This window comes from Eptatretus burgeri, chromosome 18, assembly GCF_056783735.1.
Source record: "Eptatretus burgeri isolate ZD-2024b chromosome 18, Ebu_testis_v1, whole genome shotgun sequence".
NCBI classification, from domain to species: Eukaryota; Metazoa; Chordata; class Myxini; order Myxiniformes; family Myxinidae; genus Eptatretus; species Eptatretus burgeri.
The window spans coordinates 11,589,762-11,610,655 of record NC_140978.1 but is presented as its reverse complement, the minus strand read 5'-3'; the positions used below and the strand labels follow the sequence as shown (position 1 = coordinate 11,610,655).

The window sequence follows — 20,894 nt, the reverse complement described above, 5'->3', positions numbered from 1 at the left end:
AACACCGCTTTTCCGAGGCTCGTATCGAGGTCATCTTGTCATGGACCAGCACGAATGACAAAATACTTGGTTACCAACAGCACACGGCGATGAACAATGCTGACGTCCAAGGTTGGTACAAGGATGCAGCAACTTCAACGGTCTTGTACAAGTTTAGGAGGGTTTGGACGGGAGTAAGGCAGAGGTCTGTTACTCAAGGAGTAGTTGATGCGTGGAATGGTCTGGACGGGAGGTCGTGGTCACGGAAACAGTCGATAAGTTTGAATTGAAATTGGATAGGTACCTGGAAGTTTTGGAGATAGGGGGGTAGAGGGAAGTTGAGGGAGAACTGAAGTAGATATTTTAGCAGCTTGATGGGTGATTGTGTTCATCTGTGGTGAGTGTTGCCAGTGGGGAATCTCGTCAAGGGTTGTGTGGTTAATGATGTGTTTTTCAATGTGGAAACGCCTTCACCCACCAACCCCCCCCCTCCCCGGAAAGAAACAATCTGTAAAAAAAAAATTTGTTTAATACATGAATTGGTCTGGTGTTGATGTAGCGCAGGCATGATGGCCCGAATGGCCTTCTCCTGTGTCCAATTACCTTATGTTTCAATGAACCGAAGTGATAATCGCGAAAGGTTGTGATAATCACTGTTTGAACGACACGAACATTCATTGTGTTTGATCCTTCACGAGTTCACATTTGCAAGAGACAACAATGGAGGGTTGAACGAGGTTAAAGTCGGTTGTTCGAACAAAAGGAGAAGTTTTACTTTTCTTGAAATCTGAATTATCAACAAAATATCCTTCGATTACTTTGAAACGTATTTGTAACTGAGGTGATGTGTGTGCTCGTTGTTTATTTACCAAAGTTCTGCAGTTCAAGTTGTGGACAGAATGAAATCATGAATTTCTGGATCCATCAACCCCAAGGGACCGGGAGAGTGAGTGCAGTGACAGATCGTCAAAGCGAATCGACGAAGGGCGCGGCAAGAGAGGTGAAAGGTGAAAGGTCACGAAGAGCACATAATCCTCCCAAATGAAATAATTAACTGTCGGAGGTAAAGGTCAAAGTTCAAAGATCCAATGGTGATATCGAGCTCTCCACCAATAGAAACCCTCGGTTCTCTCACCTTATAAACACGTGAAGGTTCGTTGTTTGATTCATTCCGCTTTGGATTGAAACGTTCTCGCCATGTCTGGACGGGGTAAAGGAGGAAAGGGTCTCGGAAAAGGAGGCGCGAAACGTCATCGCAAGGTTCTCCGTGATAACATCCAGGGAATCACAAAGCCGGCTATCCGTCGTCTTGCCCGTCGTGGTGGGGTGAAACGTATCTCGGGTCTCATCTACGAGGAAACCCGCGGAGTTCTCAAGGTCTTCCTGGAGAATGTTATCCGTGACGCCGTTACCTACACGGAGCATGCCAAGCGGAAGACCGTCACCGCCATGGACGTGGTGTACGCCCTGAAGCGCCAGGGCCGTACACTCTACGGTTTCGGTGGTTAAACATCCTGGGGGTGGTGTTCGTCATTAACTTCAACAAAACGGCTCTTTTCAGAGCCACCAACTCGTTCATGAAGGAGCTTCAGGCGTCTTGAACTTTGTATCTTGTATTATTTGTGTGTAATGTGGATCGTGGTGTTTATTATTATTGCTGTTCTGGTTTTCACGAGGTGAATGGGTCAAATATTCCGCTTCACATGTAAGAGGTAGTGGTGGGTCGCGGTTTTGTAAAGATTGTATCGATAACTGAGGGGATTGTAAACCACATGAAGAACAATCCATGTTAATGTTCATCACGGTTCCACCTTTTACTATTATCCACATTATTACCTGAAATGGACTTTCACATGAACCACCTCACATATGACGTGACGTGGCTCCTCCACCAAGGACACGAGAAGTTAAAGTCGAATTCAATTCAAGAAACGTTTGAATGGCTGAAAAGAGCCGTTTAGGGATTGGGATTATAACCACGTGGTGCGAGTCCGAGCAGCTCACTTGGAGTCGGTGTACTTGGTCGCGGCCTTCGTCCCTTCGGACACGGCGTGTTTGGGCGTGTTTGGCCAACTCCCCGGGAAGGACCAAGCGCACTGCCGTCTGGATGTCCCGCGATGTCCCCGTGGAACGCTTGTTGTAATGTGTCAGACGAGACGCCTCGGACGAGATCCGCTCGAACATGTCGTTTCCGAATGAATTCATGATTCTCATCGCTTTGTAAGAAACACCGTGTCGGGGTGAACTTGTTTGAGAACCTTGTAGATGTAAATACCGAAGCTTTCCCATTTTGCGATGGCGGCGTTTACGGTTTGACTTTCTCGTCAATTTGGAAGCGGTTTTCTTCGATCCCTTCTTTGGTTCGAGCTGCCTGGAGGTTCCGAGGAGGCATCACCGGCAGAGGGTAAAATAACGATTTTAAATGATCGCTGAGACAATAACGAACGTTGGGTCGACCAAACGAATTTCTCTTATAAGGGGTGTGGGTATGTAAATAAATGGATCACATCGCCTTGGAGGCGGAACGCAGTCTGGTATTGGTCGAGCAAGACTCTCTGCTATTGGATGAAACCAGAGTGGGCGTGTGCCACGTTTGATCCGATCTCCATTACATAAAGTCCGACATCTCAGTATTTCCTCAGATGTTCTGTAATTTAAACGTGTCGTGAGTGAGTCCTGACTTGTTTTATTTGTGGTTCATTTTTCGGTTCCTCGTCGGGTGTAAAGTGAAAACATCATGTCTGGACGTGGTAAGGGTGGTGCAAAGACTCGAGCCAAGGCCAAGACACGTTCTTCCCGTGCCGGACTGCAGTTTCCCGTGGGCCGTGTCCACAGACTTCTCCGCAAAGGAAACTACGCCGAACGTGTCGGTGCCGGCGCTCCCGTCTATATGGCGGCTGTGCTCGAGTACTTGTCTGCCGAGATCCTGGAACTCGCCGGCAACGCAGCACGTGATAACAAGAAAAGTCGCATCATCCCACGTCATTTGCAGCTCGCCATCCGCAACGATGAGGAGTTGAACAAACTGCTGGGCGGCGTTACGATCGCGCAAGGTGGTGTCCTGCCAAACATCCAGGCCGTGCTGCTGCCAAAGAAGAGCCAGGGCAAGTAAACGGTGTGGCCTCACTCGAGGTCCAAGAGCTCTCCCGCTCTCTTCCTCCACAACGGCTCTTTTCAGAGCCACCTAAAACTTTCCTGAATCAGCATCAACGATACACGATAACCGTTTACCTGTAAATCCGGTGTCGCGAGTCAGGAGAGCCTTGCACGTGATACTGTTTCGAATCTGGAAGCCATTTGCACACACACAGACAGCAGCCCCCGCAGTTCAGTTGTTTTGATAAGTATGTTTATAGTCAGGGTCCTGTCCTGTCTTATGGGAATTTCGTGTGTGCGCTAAGAGTTACTTTTATAGTCAGGTTTTTTGGTTCACGAAAAAAGTGAAAAAATATTTTCACAAAAAAAATAAGTCACCACTATATTCGTTAATGTGTGTCTCTCCCGAGCATCGCTCCGTGGGTTTTGATCTGATCCTGGTAAAATTTTGGTGGGAGGTTTATATCATGATGGAGTTGTGTTTTCCTGAGAATGGGCGTGGTGCGCCCATTATGGGCAGAGCCACGCCCCAAAAACACGTGTTTTTAGGGGGTAGCCGATTTCAATTTTCATCTTCTAGGGGGTTTGTCGAATCTGGCAGGGGTTTCGGTATTTGTTTGGCCCAATGGCACCTGCATAGCCCCACGGAGCTCCATTTTTCATTTTCGTCCCAAGGTCAAGGTCACAAGGTCATGAACTTAGAAAATTTCGAATTTGACAAAAATCATATGACCACCCAAACTTTGAGACCTTGGATGACAATATTTTTTTATGCATAATCTTGAGGTCATTCCCCACCTAAAGTCTTGAAACCATTTTGCTCTATCTCGAACACCTTGCCCGTGGCGCCCCCTTCAAGTTTGTTTTTACGCTGATTTCATCAAAGTATGGATAATCTGAGGAGTGCGAAATGCCATATAGCCAATATGACGTAATATTGTTCCTGGAATGTTCCAGAGGAAGTTTTGCACCAAAGGTCATAATCCTTGACCTTTGACCTTTAAAGTTCACAAAGGTGAAATTTTCAAAGTTGTGGGAATTGAACCGGGTTTTTGACCTTCTTCAACGAACTAACTCCAATAAGCTATAGCACGTATCCTGTTTCCTTATTTTAATGTCCACAACATTGTTTGTAACCTTTGGAGGTTATGCAAAGGTCAAATTTTGAAAGTTGTTGAACGAAACCGGGTTTTTGACATTTTGCAGCTAATAACCCGTCACTCGAACCACATCATGTTGATCATTTTTATAACTTGGCCAAACATTATCACATTGTCTCATCCTTCACTTCTGAAACAATCTACATCGTCAAATACCGCTCGTGAACCATCGTCGTCTTCAGAGTTGTTATATCTTTAAATCTTCATCCTTTGTTTTCGCACCATTGCCATCCATCGCCCATGTACAGCATGTCATGTACAGGGGTGAGGTTCCCTCCGCCCACCGTGAGCTCATCCAATCAATGAGGGCCACGAGTCGCCCGACAACCCCTCGTCCAATCGGGAGGCAAGTACCTCAGAGCATTGCCCTCGACCCGCGGGGGAGGGGAAAGAAAAAGAGATGGTTCACCCTGTCATAAAGAAAGAGAAGGAGAAGAAGCCTCGTCTTGCCTGCTGGTGCTGTCGTCTACCCTCGGGTGCCCATCTGGTCCATTCCCGTGCTGGCTGGCGTCCGTTGCATCGTCCCTGGTCCCTGGTGCTTGGTGCCGCGTTGTTGGCGGTGGGTTCGAGTCCCGCCACCGGACAAGCTCGACCAGACCGCACGAGGTGGACAGGTGCAAAAATAGGCCCGTGCCCTCAGCCTGCCTTCCCTCTGAGCTGAAAGGCCGAAATAAAGACCCGACGGGGTCCAGTTCTTTTGGGTGTGTGTGTGTGTGTGTGTGTGTGTGTGTGTGTGTGTGTGTGTGTGTGTGTGTGTGTGTGTGTGTGTGTGTGTGTGTGTGTGTGTGTGTGGTGCCGTCCTGTAAGTTGAAACTGTCTAAGTGCCCTGTGTTCATTGTACATTACATTTTCATATTCGGATAACTCTGCTCTTTGTGTGCTCCCCTCTCCGATTATTGTTATAAATAAACCCCCGTGTTAAATGTTCCAGTTCGTTATTCATGTTTTCTTTCATTGGCCTAGCATGGTGCGTATTGAGAAATAGTAAGGCCGTTGGTGCCGTAAGTTGTCATTGGGACCGGCGCAGCTCTGGTAACTCTGCTCGGTTACGCCGGATCCGAGTCGGTACCTGCGACTCGGTTCGGACAGAGTCGACCGAGGGTGTGATTTCCCCGGTAATTTGACGACGTGGGTACTTGGTATATTGAAATTTGGATATTGACCCTACCCCACTTCGTCAGAGAATTGGCGATCACGGTCTTTTAAGTGGCCCATCGACTCCGGAGTTATCCGGGGTGACGACCTTCTAATTCCGGGTGTTCGGTGGGAGACGACTCTGCTGCTGCACCTGGTGGTCGTTTATCGCCACCGAACCCCAGCCCACAACAGTATAAGGGAAGACGAGGGTGCACGAGTTAGTTAGGGGAAATTAGTTAGGTGATGATGTGTCGGTGAGTGGAAATGTGTTTGTGTGTGATAAATGAATTATGAGTGTGAGTAATAGAATGCATGGTGTGAAGGATTGAATGGGAGGAGTGGATCTCACCCAAGGAAACCCGGGGGTTAGTTTAAAGTTAGGTAAAGGGATTAGGTAAATTTACACATGGATGTCGTTATGCGGTTGGTGCTGATTATGGAAAGTTTTTTTTTTTAATCATTTTTTTGTGAAGCGTGCAGGAGATAATTGACTGGCTGGGGGTGTGGCTTGTGAGTGCAGTGTTCGGATGAAGCAGGCACCCCGGGCGCTGGGGGCTTGTCGGCCAGGTGAGGCCGTAGGTAGGTCCAGGGGGCCATTAGTGTATTCGTGGACACAGGTACCCGAGGAGAGGGGCCTGCCGTGCCAGTGTAGTGTTCAATGGGACCGGGTGTCCGAGCAGTGGGACCCGGGGCGCCGAAATGCCAAGTGGGCATCGAGGGGGGGAGTGCCAGTGAGGGCATCTCCCATGTTAGGGTGAGGAGCAGGCAAGCTCGGAGGTAGCTCGTGACCCGGGGGTGCTCATGGTGAGTATGCAGGTGGGCAGACCTGCTATTGGAGCCACACTACCCAGCCACAAAATTGTGCGATGGCACAGAAAGAAAATTTGGTGGGCAAGGCCCAAAATTGTGAGAGCACCAACACGTAGGCGATGGGAATTTGGGTTTTTAGAACACCATAGTTTAACAAAAGCCTCTTGGCAGGGTATAACCCCGGGGAAAGTTTAAAAGTGCAACAATATTAGCGTAGTTAGGATTGATGAAGACCCCTTCGCACCATCCACTGGCGGGATGATCGCCGGCTGCTGGACTTGCCCTCCTGCCGGACTCGAGAACGAGATTTGTCGCGATGTAAGTGTAAGATTGCATGTAGTTCGGCTCTTCCTTCCCATGGAACCTTGGGGGGATTGGGTACGAATTTGGCAATGGGGATAGTGGGATATAGGAGATGAGACTTCGTGACGAATTGTAAAAAGAGGGGGACTAGGGTAGTGGATATGGTTAAGACGGATGGGTGCGGACGAGTAGGACCAACCTCGAGCTCTCTCTCCCGGCACCACCGCCACTGCCCCAAGTATGTGCACACCAGGGACCGGCTGACCAGATTGGTTAGACCTGGTGTTTGGCATTACCTGGATTACCTTTTTATTTTCGTGCTGTTTGCTTTTTGCCTTGCTGTTTCGCATTGTTTCGCCACTGCCCCAGGACCATCAAGCCTTTCTGCATCAAGGCATCGCTCACCTTGCTGGATCACCTGTTCTACATCAAGACATCACTCACCTCACTTCACCATTTGCTCTGTGACCTGTGTTCCACCCACATTTGTTCTGTGGACTGTTACTTGCTGCAGCCTCATGCCAGGTGACACCGTTCCAGTTATCATGGTGGTTTTGTTTGTTTTATTTTGTTGAACTGCATTTACTGTAGCAGCATGCCACCACACTTATGGACTGCTCCTTTGTTGCATACCCTTTGCACCAGCTCATTCCAGCTTTATACCAGCTTCCCACCAACTCCCACCAGTTCATACCAGCTCAGAGCAGCTTCCTACCAGCTCATACCAGCTTTATACCAGTTCATACCAGCTTTATACCAGTTCATTCCAGCTTTATACCAGCTCATTCCAGCCACATACCAGGCTCATGCCAGTTTGCTTCACTTGTTTTGCCACGTATCACCATGGCCATGAACTGCACGAATGCAGCTCTGTCGAGGAAGTGACTCAATCCTTGTTGCTGCTTCTTGGTCATTTTTGTTTAGAAGGCCACAACGTTTTTGGCCTGTATGCCGGTCACTGGCCTGCCGGTTTATTTTGTTAGGTGTGCTGGTGAAGAGCATGAAGGTGGCAAGAATCAGCAGGTGCTCCCCCCTCTCCACAATTTTTCTTCTGCATTTCTCTAGGACCTGGGTCAGAAATTGTATATAGTTGTGTCAATTACTAAAGCCCACCGGTTATGTGTTGTAGTTTCAAAAATTCCGGCAATTTCGGTGCAGCATAAGGTTGTCTGCGTGTCAGTGAGGTTGTTCCCAACGCATCAGGTGGGACATATTCAGTTTAAATTGTCACACACACTGAAGGGTAGAGTTAAAACGTACGAGGTCGGGGGTAACTTCACCTGCATGTCACAAGGTAGTGCTAATTGCAATGTTGTAATTAAAAAAAAAAAATTCAACCGATGTCGCCAGCTGTTGGACGACTCGGGATGAGTCTGGGATAGGGAAAGGGGTGGTGTTACGGATTTTAGAATCCGGTCTGATGAATGCATACACACATCCAGGTCCTCAGACAGTTATTTCCTTAAATACATGTTCAGATTAGCCTCATCCCCATGTCTAATGGGATTTTAAATGTGATGCGTTGAGAAGGGCAAAGAATAGATCCCCTCTCTTATTGGAAGTTTTTTTCTTTACGACAGACACGTTTACACACATTTCTTTCACGAGCTCTGAAGCCTGCCTTCATTTTTCCTCAGCAACATTCTTTCGCAAGCTCTGACGCCCGCCTTTTTTTTGAGCGCATGGGTCGTCATGGAAACCATGCACCAGTGGGGCAGGGTGAGCTTGGGCCGGATTGACCGGCGGAGACGGCCCGGAGATATAAAAACAAGCGAGAGGTACGTTCTGAGGAGAAAAGAGGAGATAAATAGTGTGAAGAGAAAAGCGTGAGGAGAAAATCGTGAGGAGAAAAAGCGAAAGACGTAAAAGAAAAAGCGAAAGGAGAGAGAAGCGAGCAAGAAGTGGGTGTCTGACAAGCGCCGACAAAATAATTCGTCCTTCCCAGTGCTTGGGCAAGCGAGCGTGTGGTGTGGGTGTGAACAGCGCCACCACCGATTGAGGCACGGGTCGATCACCTACAACACCAGGGTCTAAACCCGCGACGGATGATATCGGTGCCCTCCAGACTTCGACTGGCATTCAAGGCTGCCCCGCGAGAGGGTGCACGGCAAAGCTGGGTGCTGGCGGCGGACGTGACACGCACGCACGCATTTCAGGACGTTTTCGCTTCACGGACGACTTTCTGGTGAGCGAGACGATTCTTTCCCCTTCCCTCCCCCTGAATGATCCGAGGTGATGAGCCAGCCCTGAGGTGATGAGCGAAGAAGATTTGTTGGCGTTGTGCGGCTTCAAGATGTAAAAAAAAAAACTAACGATAAAGAAACTTCGCAGCACACACATGTATTTCCCATTAGACAGAATGATGGGACCCTGACTATAAACACATACTTATCGAAATAACTGAACTGCGGGGGCTGCTGTCTGTTTGTGTGCAAATGGCTTCCAGATTCCTAACAGTATCTTGTACACCTTTTCATGTAAACACATTGCACGTCATGTACATTCGTGCCATTTGCACAACGTATTTCGATGCCATTTGAGGTCTGTTTCCTGTTCGTTTGATTTATAGTCGAACTGTAATGAATTTCTGAAGTGTTGTCACAAAACAACATCATTCCTTTACAATTTCACGGAGATTTCAGAGCTTTTCGAAGTGATTAAATTACTTTCTCGAAGCTTCTTTGGGAATGAATAAACGGCCAAGGACTTTGTACGAACACTACTCCTTGTGTCTATCAGTCTATGTCTGCGTAAGACAACCAACGAACCTGCGATTACGAAACCCCTTACGGTAGATAATAGCTTGCTGCCGTTAAAGTGAAAGGTTCGTGCGTGTGCCTAGAAGGATCGAAGCTGATTTTAACCCATTCTGCTGTGTTTATCTATGGTGAGATGGGTTTAAATATTTGCAATGTATAGCCCATATGTTTGAGCACAGTGATGTGATTGATCTTAACCATACCTGATTCCGTAGTGCTTTTATTTTTACCTCCGCCACTGAAGGTGAAGGAGGTTATGTTTTCAGCCCTTTCTGTTGGGATTTGCTAGATATCCGTTATTGTCGGGTTTTCCGTGTGTGTGTGTGTGTGTGTGTGTGTGTGTGTGTGTGTGTGTGTGTGTGTATGTGTGTGTTTGTGTTTGTGTGTGTCTGCAACGCGAGGCTCCACAGCCGGCCGGAGAGAAGTTGCCAGCCAGCGACATAACGGTCCGAAGTGATCGGGCCCCGGGACGGTCCGAGCGATGCTGAGGAGTTAGCGGGCTCTTAAAAGAGCATCAACTCCAAAAGAGCAAGGCCCGTCGGCTCCTCTGAGGCGTCGTCGGCCAGGCCTGATCGACGAGGCCGCACGGCTAGGCCTGGACCAACCAAGTCGCCGCTACACCAGCTGCCGTGTTGACGACGAGACACACCGAGGGTCGCCGAACCAGGGCCCAGCGAGTCACCACGAGGGTGGCAGGTAACCTGCACGGTCTCGCGCAGCTCCTTCGGTCTTCAAAGCTCCGAGGAACATTAAAGGCCTACGGGCCCAGTTCTCTCTTTTCTTTCTGGGTTTTTGCATGGAAGTCTGTGGCACCTTGTCCGATAAGTAGAATTGTTGTTAAGTGCATGTATATAGTAAATAGACAACGGCTGTCGGTCTTTTTGCTCGTGTCTTGTCCCTTACCCCCATTCATTGCATACGTGCCTGCATTACAAATAAATGTCATTGTTTGAATATTCACCAACTCATTACATCCCTTCCTCCATTGAACTGTCATCATTACTTTTGGAATAAACAGCTGGTTATTAATAGCCGATAAGATAATCGGGTCCAACAGGGCTTGGCGATAATAAACCGCTCGGCAATCGCAGACGGAGAGAGCTGCTTAAAGCGGCTTGTTTCTGAGCAAGTCCCGTTGAGGTACAACCTCTCGGTAGTCTGTCCGCACGAATAATTAGGTAAATCGACAATTCGGCGATCGACCCTGAAGTGTGGGCAGAGCATTGACAAGGTTGTGGTGTGGTTAAAAACACACCAGTCGCTGGATTTCGGTGTGGATCCGAGAGCTGCGACTGGATTGTCACGGTCGGTGGGCGTGCGGCCGCAATTAGCTGAAAGCAGTCGCCCGCACGCCGGAGTGGTGAGAATCCACAACACTATTATCTCCAGAAATATCTGGGGGTGCTGCGAAAGAGGCTGTTGCAGGTTACTTTCCGATCAATACTGCGGAGGCATTTGAGGATGCAAAGGGTACTCGAACAACGTTATGGGGACAAGTTTCTTGTGGCCAACGCATTCAAAGAGAAACTAGACAATTGGCCTGAGATTGCATCACGAGATGGCCCAGCTCGGCCTAAGTCATGCTTTAAAACATCTGCTGTTCTTCCTCAGTTCATCTGATCACATGCTTGTCAAAGTAAACATCTATGAGAGAACAACATCAGCGCTGTCGTGGCTGGCATTTCACTGAGGCCAACTGGCAATGACTTCAAGCAGCCATCAAACGTCTACACTGGTCTCCTTCTACACTTTACTTTCTCTGACATCAACTCGTCCTGGGAATTTTTTCAAAGAAATTTGCTCTCTCTCACGAACAGATTTATCCCATCTCATCTTCAGTTGTCACACCCTTCCTCCCGCCCATGGTACACTGAAGCTTGTGGCGAGGCAGTTGTCCTGAAACAACTTGCCTTTGCCTTATGGAAGGCAAATCCAATTGAAGGCAATCTCAGTTCCTTCCACAAAGTTCAGAACAAGTGCTTGTCTACCCTGAGGAGAGCCAGGAAACGATGTCTTTCTAACCTCAAGTCCAAACTCTCAAACCTGCCTCCCTCCTCCAAATCCTGCTGGTGTCTAGTTAAGTCTTTCTGATGTATGTTCCCCCTCCACCACCTCCCTTACCTCAAATGGGGGCATAGCTGACATTGCACGTGAAAAGGCTGAATGCCTAAACTCTGTGTTTGCTTATAAATCTTGTGTCCCAAACCCATCGCTTTCTGTACCCACCTTACCCAGTCACACCCAGCTGTTCCTGGACTCTGTGTCCTTTTCTCCTAACAAAGTGGAGAGCTTGCTGTGAAACCTCGACTCTGATTCTGCAACCGGTCCAGACGGAATCAGCCCACGTGTCCTTAAAAACCCGCTCCTCTGCTCCTGCTTACCCTCTCTCTGTTCTAATCACCCTCTCCTTTGCTCAAGGCCTTCTGCCTCTCCTTGGAAATCAGCAAACATTAATGCTGTGCATAAAAAAACAAGCAAAAACAGATCCTTGCAACTACAGACCAATCAGCCTTCTCCCAATCATCAGCAAGGTTATGGAATCCATCATCGCTTGCAATATGAAATCCTTCCTCTTCTCCAATGGCCTGATTTCTAGTCACCAATTTGGATTCCAACCAGGTCACTCGACCTGAGACTTGCTGCTCCTGCTTTCTCAACAATAGATGGAGGTCCTCAATGTCAGACATGAGATCAGTCATCTTCCTCGGCATAACGCGTATCCCCCGCGATGAGGTTGAGTCTTTGGGTTTCTCACTCCCTCACCGCAGGCAGCTGAAGGAAACGGCTTTATGCAGAAGAAAGGAGGCGGTTACGATTAGATATGATAGAGATGTTTAAGATGACAAAGGGTAGAGACAGAATAAGTGCAGATGATTTATTCAGCAAAGTAGACAGTGACATGACGAGGGGCCATAACCTGAGAGTAAAGAAGAGGAGAGTTAAGATGGCAGTGAGGCAGGGGACTTTCACTCAGACAGCAGTTCATGTATGGAATGGCTTCCCTGGAAAGGTAGTGACAGCAGAAACAGATGATACGTTTAAATTGGAATTCGATAGGTATGTGAACGTATTGGAGATTGAGGTAAATCGGCATATCACGAGAAAGGTAAATAAACCTGTGTGATGCTCGTGAAAGGTAAGTATACCTGTGTGATGATAGTGAAGGCTAAATATACCTGTGTGATGATAGTAAAGGGTAAATATACCTGTGTGATGATAGTGAAGGGTAAATATACCTGTGTGATGATAGTGAAAGGTAAATATACCTGTGTGATGATAGTGAAAGGTAAATATACCTGTGTGATGATAGTGAAAGGCTGGGCTGAAACGCCGAGAGACAAGTTGAGTCTGAAGTCTGCAGTTCGGACTTTGGAGTTTGGAGCCTGGAGTCCTGTCAAGCCTGCAGTGCCGTGCAGAGTTGTGGGTCGGTGGAGGCGGCAGCAAAGTCGCCAGCCGGAGAGAAGTTGCCAGCCAGCGACATAACGGTCCGAAGTGATCGGGCCCCGGGACGGTCCGAGCGATGCTGAGGAGTGAGCGGGCTCTTAAAAGAGCATCAACTCCAAAAGAGTTGTATACCTGTGTGATGATAGTGAAGGCTAAATATACCTGTGATGATAGTGAAGGCTAAATCTACCTGTGTGATGATAGTGAAGGCTAAATCTACCTGTGTGATGATAGTGAAGGCTAAATATACCTGTGTGATGATAGTGAAGGCTAAATATACCTGTGTGATGATAGTGAAGGCTAAATATACCTGTGTGATGATAGTGAAGGCTAAATATACCTGTGTGATGATAGTGAAGGGTAAATATACCTGTGTGATGATAGTGAAGGGTAAATATACCTGTGTGATTATAGTGAAGGGTAAATATCCCTGTGTGATGATAGTGAAGGGTAAATATCCCTGTGTGATGATAGTGAAGGGTAAATATACCTGTGTGATGACAGTGAAGGGTAAATATACCTGTGTGATGAGAGTGAAAGGTAAATATCCCTGCGTGATGATCGTGAAGGTCAATATACCTGTGTGATGATAGTGAAGGGTAAATTTACCTGTGATGATAGTGAAGGGTAAATATACCTGTGCGATGATAGTGAAGGGTAAATATACCTGTGTGATGATAGTGAAGGGTAAATATACCTGTGTGATGATAGTGAAGGGTAAATATACCTGTGCGATGATAGTGAAGGGTAAATATACCTGTGCGATGACAGTGAAGGGTAAATATACCTGTGCGATGACAGTGAAGGGTAAATATACCTGTGCGATGACAGTGAAGGGTAAATATACCTGTGATGATAGTGAAAGGTAAATATACCTGTGCGATGACAGTGAAGGGTAAATATACCTGTGATGATAGTGAAGGGTCAATATACCTGTGATGATAGTGAAAGGTAAATATACCTGTGCGATGACAGTGAAGGGTAAATATACCTGTGATGATAGTGAAGGGTCAATATACCTGTGATGATAGTGAAGGGTAAATCTACCTGATGATAGTGAAGGGTAAATCTACCTGTGTGATGATAGTGAAGGGTAAATATACCTGTGTGATGATAGTGAAGGGTAAATATACCTGTGATGATAGTGAAGGGTAAATATACCTGTGCGATGATAGTGAAGGGTAAATATACCTGTGCGATGATAGTGAAGGGTAAATATACCTGTGTGATGATAGTGAAGGGTCAATATACCTGTGATGATAGTGAAGGGTAAATATACCTGTGTGATGATAGTGAAGGGTAAATATACCTGTGTGATGATAGTGAAGGGTAAATATACCTGTGCGATGATAGTGAAGGGTAAATATACCTGTGTGATGATAGTGAAGGGTAAATATACCTGTGCGATTATAGTGAAGGGTAAATATACCTGTGTGATGATAGTGAAGGGTAAATATACCTGTGCGATGACAGTGAAGGGTAAATATACCTGTGCGATGACAGTGAAGGGTAAATATACCTGTGCGATGATAGTGAAGGGTAAATATACCTGTGATGATAGTGAAGGGTAAATATACCTGTGCGATGATAGTGAAGGGTAAATATACCTGTGCGATGATAGTGAAGGGTAAATATACCTGTGCGATGATAGTGAAGGGTAAATATACCTGTGTGATGATAGTGAAGGGTAAATATACCTGTGTGATGATAGTGAAGGGTAAATATACCTGTGCGATGATAGTGAAGGGTAAATATACCTGTGCGATGACAGTGAAGGGTAAATATACCTGTGCGATGACAGTGAAGGGTAAATATACCTGTGATGACAGTGAAGGGTAAATATACCTGTGTGATGATAGTGAAGTGGAAATATACCTGTGTGATGATAGTGAAGGGTAAATATACCTGTGCGATGACAGTGAAGGGTGAATATACCTGTGCGATGACAGTGAAGGGTAAATATACCTGTGATGATAGTGAAGGGTCAATATACCTGTGATGATAGTGAAGGGTAAATCTACCTGTGTGATGATAGTGAAGGGTAAATATACCTGTGCGATGACAGTGAAGGGTAAATATACCTGTGATGACAGTGAAGGGTAAATATACCTGTGCGATGATAGTGAAGGGTAAATATACCTGTGATGATAGTGAAGGGTAAATATACCTGTGTGATGATAGTGAAGGGTAAATATACCTGTGTGATGATAGTGAAGGGTAAATATACCTGTGTGATGATTGTGAAGGGTAAATATACCTGTGTGATGATAGTGAAGGGTAAATATACCTGTGTGATGATAGTGAAGGGTAAATATACCTGTGTGATGATAGTGAAGGGTAAATATACCTGTGTGATGATTGTGAAAGGTAAATATACCTGTGTGATGATTGTGAAGGGTAAATATACCTGTGATGAGAGTGAAAAGTTGCTTTTGAACCTTGACTTCACATTTGCAAGAGACAACAATGGAGGGTTCAACGAGGTTACAGTCGGTTGTTCGAACAAAAGGAGAAGTTTTACTTTTTAAAAAAAATCCAAACTATCAACAAAATATCTGACGAGTACTTGAAGCCGTTGAAGCGTATTTCTAATTTAGGCGGTGTGTGCGCTCTTTGTGTATTTCTCAAAGTTCCTCAGTTCAAAGTGTGTTCAGAATGAAATCGTCAATTACAGTTTAACTTTAACCTCATTTTACAAGAGAACAGTCAGAGCGAGGACAGTGACAGATCGTCAAAGCGAAAGGACGAAGTGCGTGGCGAGAGGTGAAAGGTCAGGAAGAGGACCCGTGCGGGTCCCTTATCCCAAATAAAATAATTAAATGTCGGAGGTAAAGGTCAAAGGTCAAATGGTGATATCAAGCTCTCCACCAATAGAAACCCTCGGTTCTCTCACCATATAAACACGTGAAGGTTCGTTGTTTGATTCATTCCGCTTTGGGTTGAAACGTTCTCGCCATGTCTGGACGGGGTAAAGGAGGAAAGGGTCTCGGAAAAGGAGGCGCGAAACGTCATCGCAAGGTTCTCCGTGATAACATCCAGGGAATCACGAAGCCGGCTATCCGTCGTCTTGCCCGTCGTGGTGGGGTGAAACGTATCTCGGGTCTCATCTACGAGGAAACCCGCGGAGTTCTCAAGGTCTTCCTGGAGAATGTTATCCGTGACGCCGTTACCTACACGGAGCATGCCAAGCGGAAGACCGTCACCGCCATGGACGTGGTGTACGCCCTGAAGCGCCAGGGCCGTACACTCTACGGTTTCGGTGGTTAAACATCCTGGGGGTGGTGTTCGTCATTATCCACAACAAAACGGCTCTTTTCAGAGCCACCAACTCGTTCATGAAGGAGCTTTAGGCGTTTTGAATTTTGTATCTTGTATTATTTAGCACCAGCATTGTGACGTCGATCGTGGGTTTTATGATTTTGTTTTCACGAGATTTTTCGGTTGAATAACATGTTCGGCTTGAAATGTGAAAGGTGCTGATGAGAACCGACCTTGTGAAAATCGCATCGATCACCGAGGGGATGAGAAAACATTGAACACAATACGTGTTTATAATATATATCATGGTACTCGATCTTCTGCTCATATCGACATAACATGAACTGTACTTGGTATATAAAACACTTACTTTTATATTCCAATACATATGGACTCCAATTGTGTCCTGAAAAAGGTTTTATCAAACCATCCTCAACCCCATCGTACTCACAGCCTCCACCGTCTCGTTCATCAAAAGTTCCTGTCGATCTTTTCCATTCTTGGTTTAAAAAAAAGCTGTTTTCGATCTATTTGTTTCTTTTCACCAAATACTGTATTTGTAAATAAATCAGTCATTGATTCACTGTGAGTTGTGTGAAAGGTCGATTACACTTTCAGGAAAGGTGTTGTGGCTCTGAAAAGAGCCGTTGGTGGTGGCTCTAAAAAAGCCGTTGGTGGTGGCTCTAAAAAAGCCGTTGGTGGTGGCTATAAAAAAGCCGTTGGTTGTGGTGTGGCGGCTCTGAAAAGAGCCGTTGGTTGTGGTGTGGCGGCTCTGAAAAGAGCCGTTGGTTGTGGTGTGGCGGCTCTGAAAAGAGCCGTTGGTTGTGGTATGGCGGCTCTGAAAAGAGCAGTTGGTTGTGGTGTGGCGGCTCTGAAAAGAGCCGTTGGTTGTGGTGTGGCGGCTCTGAAAAGAGCCGTTGGTTGTGGTGTGGCGGCTCTGAAAAGAGCCGTTGGTTGTGGTGGAGTCTGTGCCCACAGCCTTGAGACGAGAGCGGTTCAAGCTCGCTCTCCGCGGATACGTCGAGCCAGCTGGATGTCCTTGGGCATGATGGTGACACGCTTGGCGTGAATGGCGCACAAATTCGTGTCCTCAAACAGACCCACGAGGTAGGCCTCGCTCGCCTCCTGCAGCGCCATCACCGCGGAACTCTGGAATCGCAAGTCAGTTTTGAAATCCTGTGCGATTTCACGGACGAGGCGCTGAAACGGCAGCTTGCGAATGAGCAGCTCGGTGGACTTTTGGTAGCGACGGATCTCACGCAGCGCCACAGTTCCGGGCCGGTAACGATGTGGTTTCTTCACTCCACCTGTGGCTGGAGCGCTTTTCCGCGCCGCCTTTGTCGCCAACTGTTTTCGCGGCGCCTTTCCACCGGTCGATTTACGGGCGGTCTGCTTGGTTCGGGCCATGGCGAAAAACACCAACAAACTGGAAACGAAACGGCAGAAAAAGGAAGTGAGATGATTTTAATCGGGTGGTTCGTTTTTATTTGCGTCGCGAGACGTTTGCCATTGGCTGACTCACAACCTTTCTCATTCGCTGAAGAATTAAGCCCCACCTACCGCTTCCACCATTGGTGGAAACTTCAATCTCCGCTCTCCATTGGCTGAAAGCCGAGCCCGATGTGATCCGATCTGCGAGGGAAAGCTCTGTCCGCCCTCCTTCGCTCGTTTCTCCCACCAATATCAACCCTGAGCCCCTTTCGGCCTGTTCACCGCGTCCATGAACGAAAAGAGCAAAAAGAACGTCCTTGCTGAGTGTGTGTGTGTGTGTGTCTGTATGTGTGTGTCTGTGTGTGTCTGTATGTGTGTGTGTGTGTGTGTGCGTGCGTGTGTGTGTGTGTGTGTGTGTCTGTATGTGTGTGTCTGTGTGTGTCTGTATGTGTGTGTATGTACGTCTGTGTGTATGTATGTATGTGTATGCCTGCGTGTGTGTCTGTATGTATGTGTGTGCATATGTATGTGTGTGTGTGTCGGTGTTTTTTTCTCTATTCGTGGGTTTCAGAAGGTGGGAACAACTCAAAATCTTCACCTCTTTTCGGGGAAGGATCACGATTCATGAACCAAATTGTGAAACTTCGTTCTCATCACCTCGTTCCAAGGGCTCCATCAAGATTTTCACTCCACCTCTGAGAGCTTCCGTTTGTAGCTCGTTTGTGGTGATGTTCCCGTAATGATATTTACTTTATCCAGTTTAGTTGAATTTATTTTGTTGAATTTAGTCCAAAATCAATGGGAACAGAAACGTCCATCAACAATGATGACTTTTCCTTTTTGTGTTTGAGCACCATGTCCGGATGCAGTGCGTTGTTTGCAATGTCCACACTTGATGGGATCGTGTATGTTCATGTGTGTGACACGCTTCATCATCAGTGGACTTTTATAACTCCGCGGGCACGAGCCGCACGCGTGTGACCATGGGCCGAGTTGCACGACTATTGGCAGGTGCCGCATCGCGGAGCACCTTCCCTCCAACATCTTGTCATCCGTGATCACGACATGCTCATTATGAAGGATCGGATTTGGTTTGTGTTTCCATGATTGTTGTGGAACCGGAATGTTGAAATGTTTACAGATGTACTTGTGGATTACTCCACAGACGCTGTCATGTCTTCCTGTGTACAAGTGTTCTGACATGAGTTTTTGACATCCCGAAAGGAGGTGACTGGTACTTTGTGTTTCTACCCGAGAAAACCTGCACTTGTCCGATTGGCTCAATCCCATCATTTTCTTTAAAGGCATTGGTTGTGTCCTTGGTCTTGGGCATTTATGATTACACATTCTCCATCCCAACAAATTTAACCTCTTTTAAGCTATCCATTCCAAAGAACATTCCTTGTCAATTCCTATTCTGTCAAGATCTTTATAAATCTTTCTGCTCTTTAGTCATTCTCCAATTTGTCAGAGTATATCTGCTGATATTTATTTTTGTGGTTGTTTCTTTTTGTCTTGGAGTTTTTTTTTATCATTGAACTATATTTCTCCCTGTACCACCTTGAATTTACCTTGATTAAAGGACAGGTGGCAGGTGTTTGATGAGAGTTGCATTGTCCAAGTCCTTCTATAATACCCGCATTGTGCAAATATCGTGACGCCTCGCCCCACCCCGCCGACTCTGTGATGATGATGTCGTGGAGGAGCGGACGTGGTAGAAATCAACGTCGACGTTCACCGACTCTGTGATGATGATGATGTCGTGGAGGAGCGGACGTGGTAGAAATCAACGTCGACGTTCACCGACTCTGTGATGATGATGATGTCGTGGAGGAGCGGACGTGATAGAAATCAACGTCGACGTTCACCGACTCTGTGATGATGATGATGTCGTGAGGAGTGGACGTGGTAGAAATCAACGTCGACGTTCACCGACTCTGTGATGATGATGATGTCGTGGAGGAGCGGACGTGGTAGAAATCAATGTCGACGTTCACCGACTCTGTGATGATGATGATGTCGTGGAGGAGCGGACGTGGTAGAAATCTACGTCGACTATCGGAAAACCATGAGAGGTGTTCCTCGGATCCGTTTGTATTTCTTTCGTCACTTTGAGATCTGAAATTCACATGAATATATGGCGTCTGTGCTGGAGTACTTGTCTGCCGAGATCCTGGAACTCGCCGGCAACGCAGCACGCGATAACAAGAAAAGTCGCATCATCCCACGTCATTTGCAGCTCGCCATCCGCAACGATGAGGAGTTGAACAAACTGCTGGCGGCGTTACAATCGCGCAAGGTGGTGTCCTGCCAAACATCCAGGCCGTGCTGCTGCCAAAGAAGAGCCAGGGCAAGTAAACGGTGTGGCGTCACTCAAGGCTCAAGAGCTCCGCCGTTCTTTGTCCACAATGGCTCTTTTCAGAACCACCTAAAACTTTCCCTAATCAGCATCAGTGATACACTATCACCGTTAACCTGTAAACCCGGTAACCCGTGTAAGGAAAGCCTCGTACGTGATACTTCATCCTTCCTTTGCACTCGATCTCCTCACTGAATCTACAAATAGAGCGCTCGCAATATTTATGAACTGTGTATTGTACAATACATACACCTGCATCTCGTCAACGTATGAGCCTAACTAATTGTTAGCCCTGTAGATATACCAATGAACCATCCTGAACCCCATCCCGTGGAGACCAAGTTAGCACCCACTGTCTTCTTTATCGAAGCTGTCTCTTCTCGTCTTCATATTTTCCAATCTTTATTAAAAACAAACCAAAAAGTATTTCACAAAGTTTATTTTCTTTCAACAGATACATACACGAACACACAAAAAGGCATTCGTAGGTGGCGAGTTCGCTGAAAGGTCCATAACGCTTTCCAAGAAAGGTGTTGTGATCATGAAAAGACCAGTTGGGTGGTGCGGAAGCTGTGTACACGACAGCTGGATGTCCTTGGGCATGGTCGCGACATGCTTTACATGAATCGCGCACAAATTTGTGCAGTCAGACGTTCGAGTTCAGCTTTGTTCTCCTCCTGCAATGCTATCACAGAGCTCTGAAATCGCAAGTTGGGCTTGAAATACTGTGCGAGTTCACGGACGAGATTCTCAAAGGGCAGCTTGCGAATCTGTAGCTCAGTGGACTTTTGGTGGCGATGGCTCTCGCGCAGTGCAACAGTTCCTAGCCGGTAACGATGTGGTTTATCACATCACCGGTGACTGGCGTGCTTTTACCTACTGCCTGGTCGCCAATTGCTTTCGCAGGCCTTTCCACGGGTCGATCCCGAAGCAATCAAACGGCAATGAAGACCCTAAAGTTTTGGACTGTTGCAGTCGTGTTGATACGACTCCAGGCAACCAGAGGAACGACCATTATAATATATGAGATACTACCGGAGACCCGTAATTAAAAAATTTCCACGAAATGTAAAATGTGACTTCAAGTCCTTTACTCTCCATCCTGACATATACTCCCACCACAAACCACAAGTCTTCAACCTCTGCCTCCCAACCAAG

The 20,894-nt window shown here is 46.8% G+C and overlaps 4 protein-coding genes and 2 pseudogenes across 4 annotated transcripts; 4 read left to right on the top strand and 2 right to left on the bottom strand.

The window, feature by feature from the left end:
* Positions 1-1,166: 1,166 nt before the first annotated feature.
* On the top strand, positions 1,167-1,624 carry LOC147008587 (histone H4). The gene has a single exon (XM_085863658.1). It carries the CDS (start codon positions 1,177-1,179, stop codon positions 1,486-1,488), a length of 312 nt encoding a protein of 103 aa, XP_085719784.1. The 5' UTR covers positions 1,167-1,176; the 3' UTR covers positions 1,489-1,624.
* A 355-nt stretch (positions 1,625-1,979) lies between these two features.
* Positions 1,980-2,605, bottom strand: LOC147008586 (histone H2B type 1-L-like; annotated as a pseudogene).
* Positions 2,208-5,075, top strand: LOC147008585 (histone H2AX). The gene has a single exon (XM_085863651.1). The coding sequence runs from the start codon at positions 2,717-2,719 to the stop codon at positions 3,089-3,091; it is 375 nt and encodes a 124-aa protein (XP_085719777.1). The 5' UTR covers positions 2,208-2,716; the 3' UTR covers positions 3,092-5,075.
* Positions 5,076-15,512: 10,437 nt separating this feature from the next.
* Positions 15,513-16,530, top strand: LOC147008584 (histone H4). The gene has a single exon (XM_085863653.1). The coding sequence runs from the start codon at positions 15,644-15,646 to the stop codon at positions 15,953-15,955; it is 312 nt and encodes a 103-aa protein (XP_085719779.1). The 5' UTR covers positions 15,513-15,643; the 3' UTR covers positions 15,956-16,530.
* Positions 16,531-16,667: 137 nt separating this feature from the next.
* LOC147008583 (histone H3) lies at positions 16,668-17,383 on the bottom strand. Its single transcript, XM_085863650.1, has one exon. The coding sequence runs from the start codon at positions 17,351-17,353 to the stop codon at positions 16,943-16,945; it is 411 nt and encodes a 136-aa protein (XP_085719776.1). The 5' UTR covers positions 17,354-17,383; the 3' UTR covers positions 16,668-16,942.
* Positions 17,384-19,322: 1,939 nt separating this feature from the next.
* On the top strand, positions 19,323-20,077 carry LOC147008582 (histone H2AX-like; annotated as a pseudogene).
* Positions 20,078-20,894: the final 817 nt, after the last annotated feature.

What these genes read in the sequence shown, in the direction of transcription:
- LOC147008583 (XM_085863650.1), bottom strand. Translation starts at nt 17,353, where the DNA reads ATGGCCCGAACCAAGCAGACCGCCCGTAAATCGACCGGTGGAAAGGCG.
- LOC147008584 (XM_085863653.1), top strand. Translation starts at nt 15,644, where the DNA reads ATGTCTGGACGGGGTAAAGGAGGAAAGGGTCTCGGAAAAGGAGGCGCG.
- LOC147008587 (XM_085863658.1), top strand. Translation starts at nt 1,177, where the DNA reads ATGTCTGGACGGGGTAAAGGAGGAAAGGGTCTCGGAAAAGGAGGCGCG.
- LOC147008585 (XM_085863651.1), top strand. Translation starts at nt 2,717, where the DNA reads ATGTCTGGACGTGGTAAGGGTGGTGCAAAGACTCGAGCCAAGGCCAAG.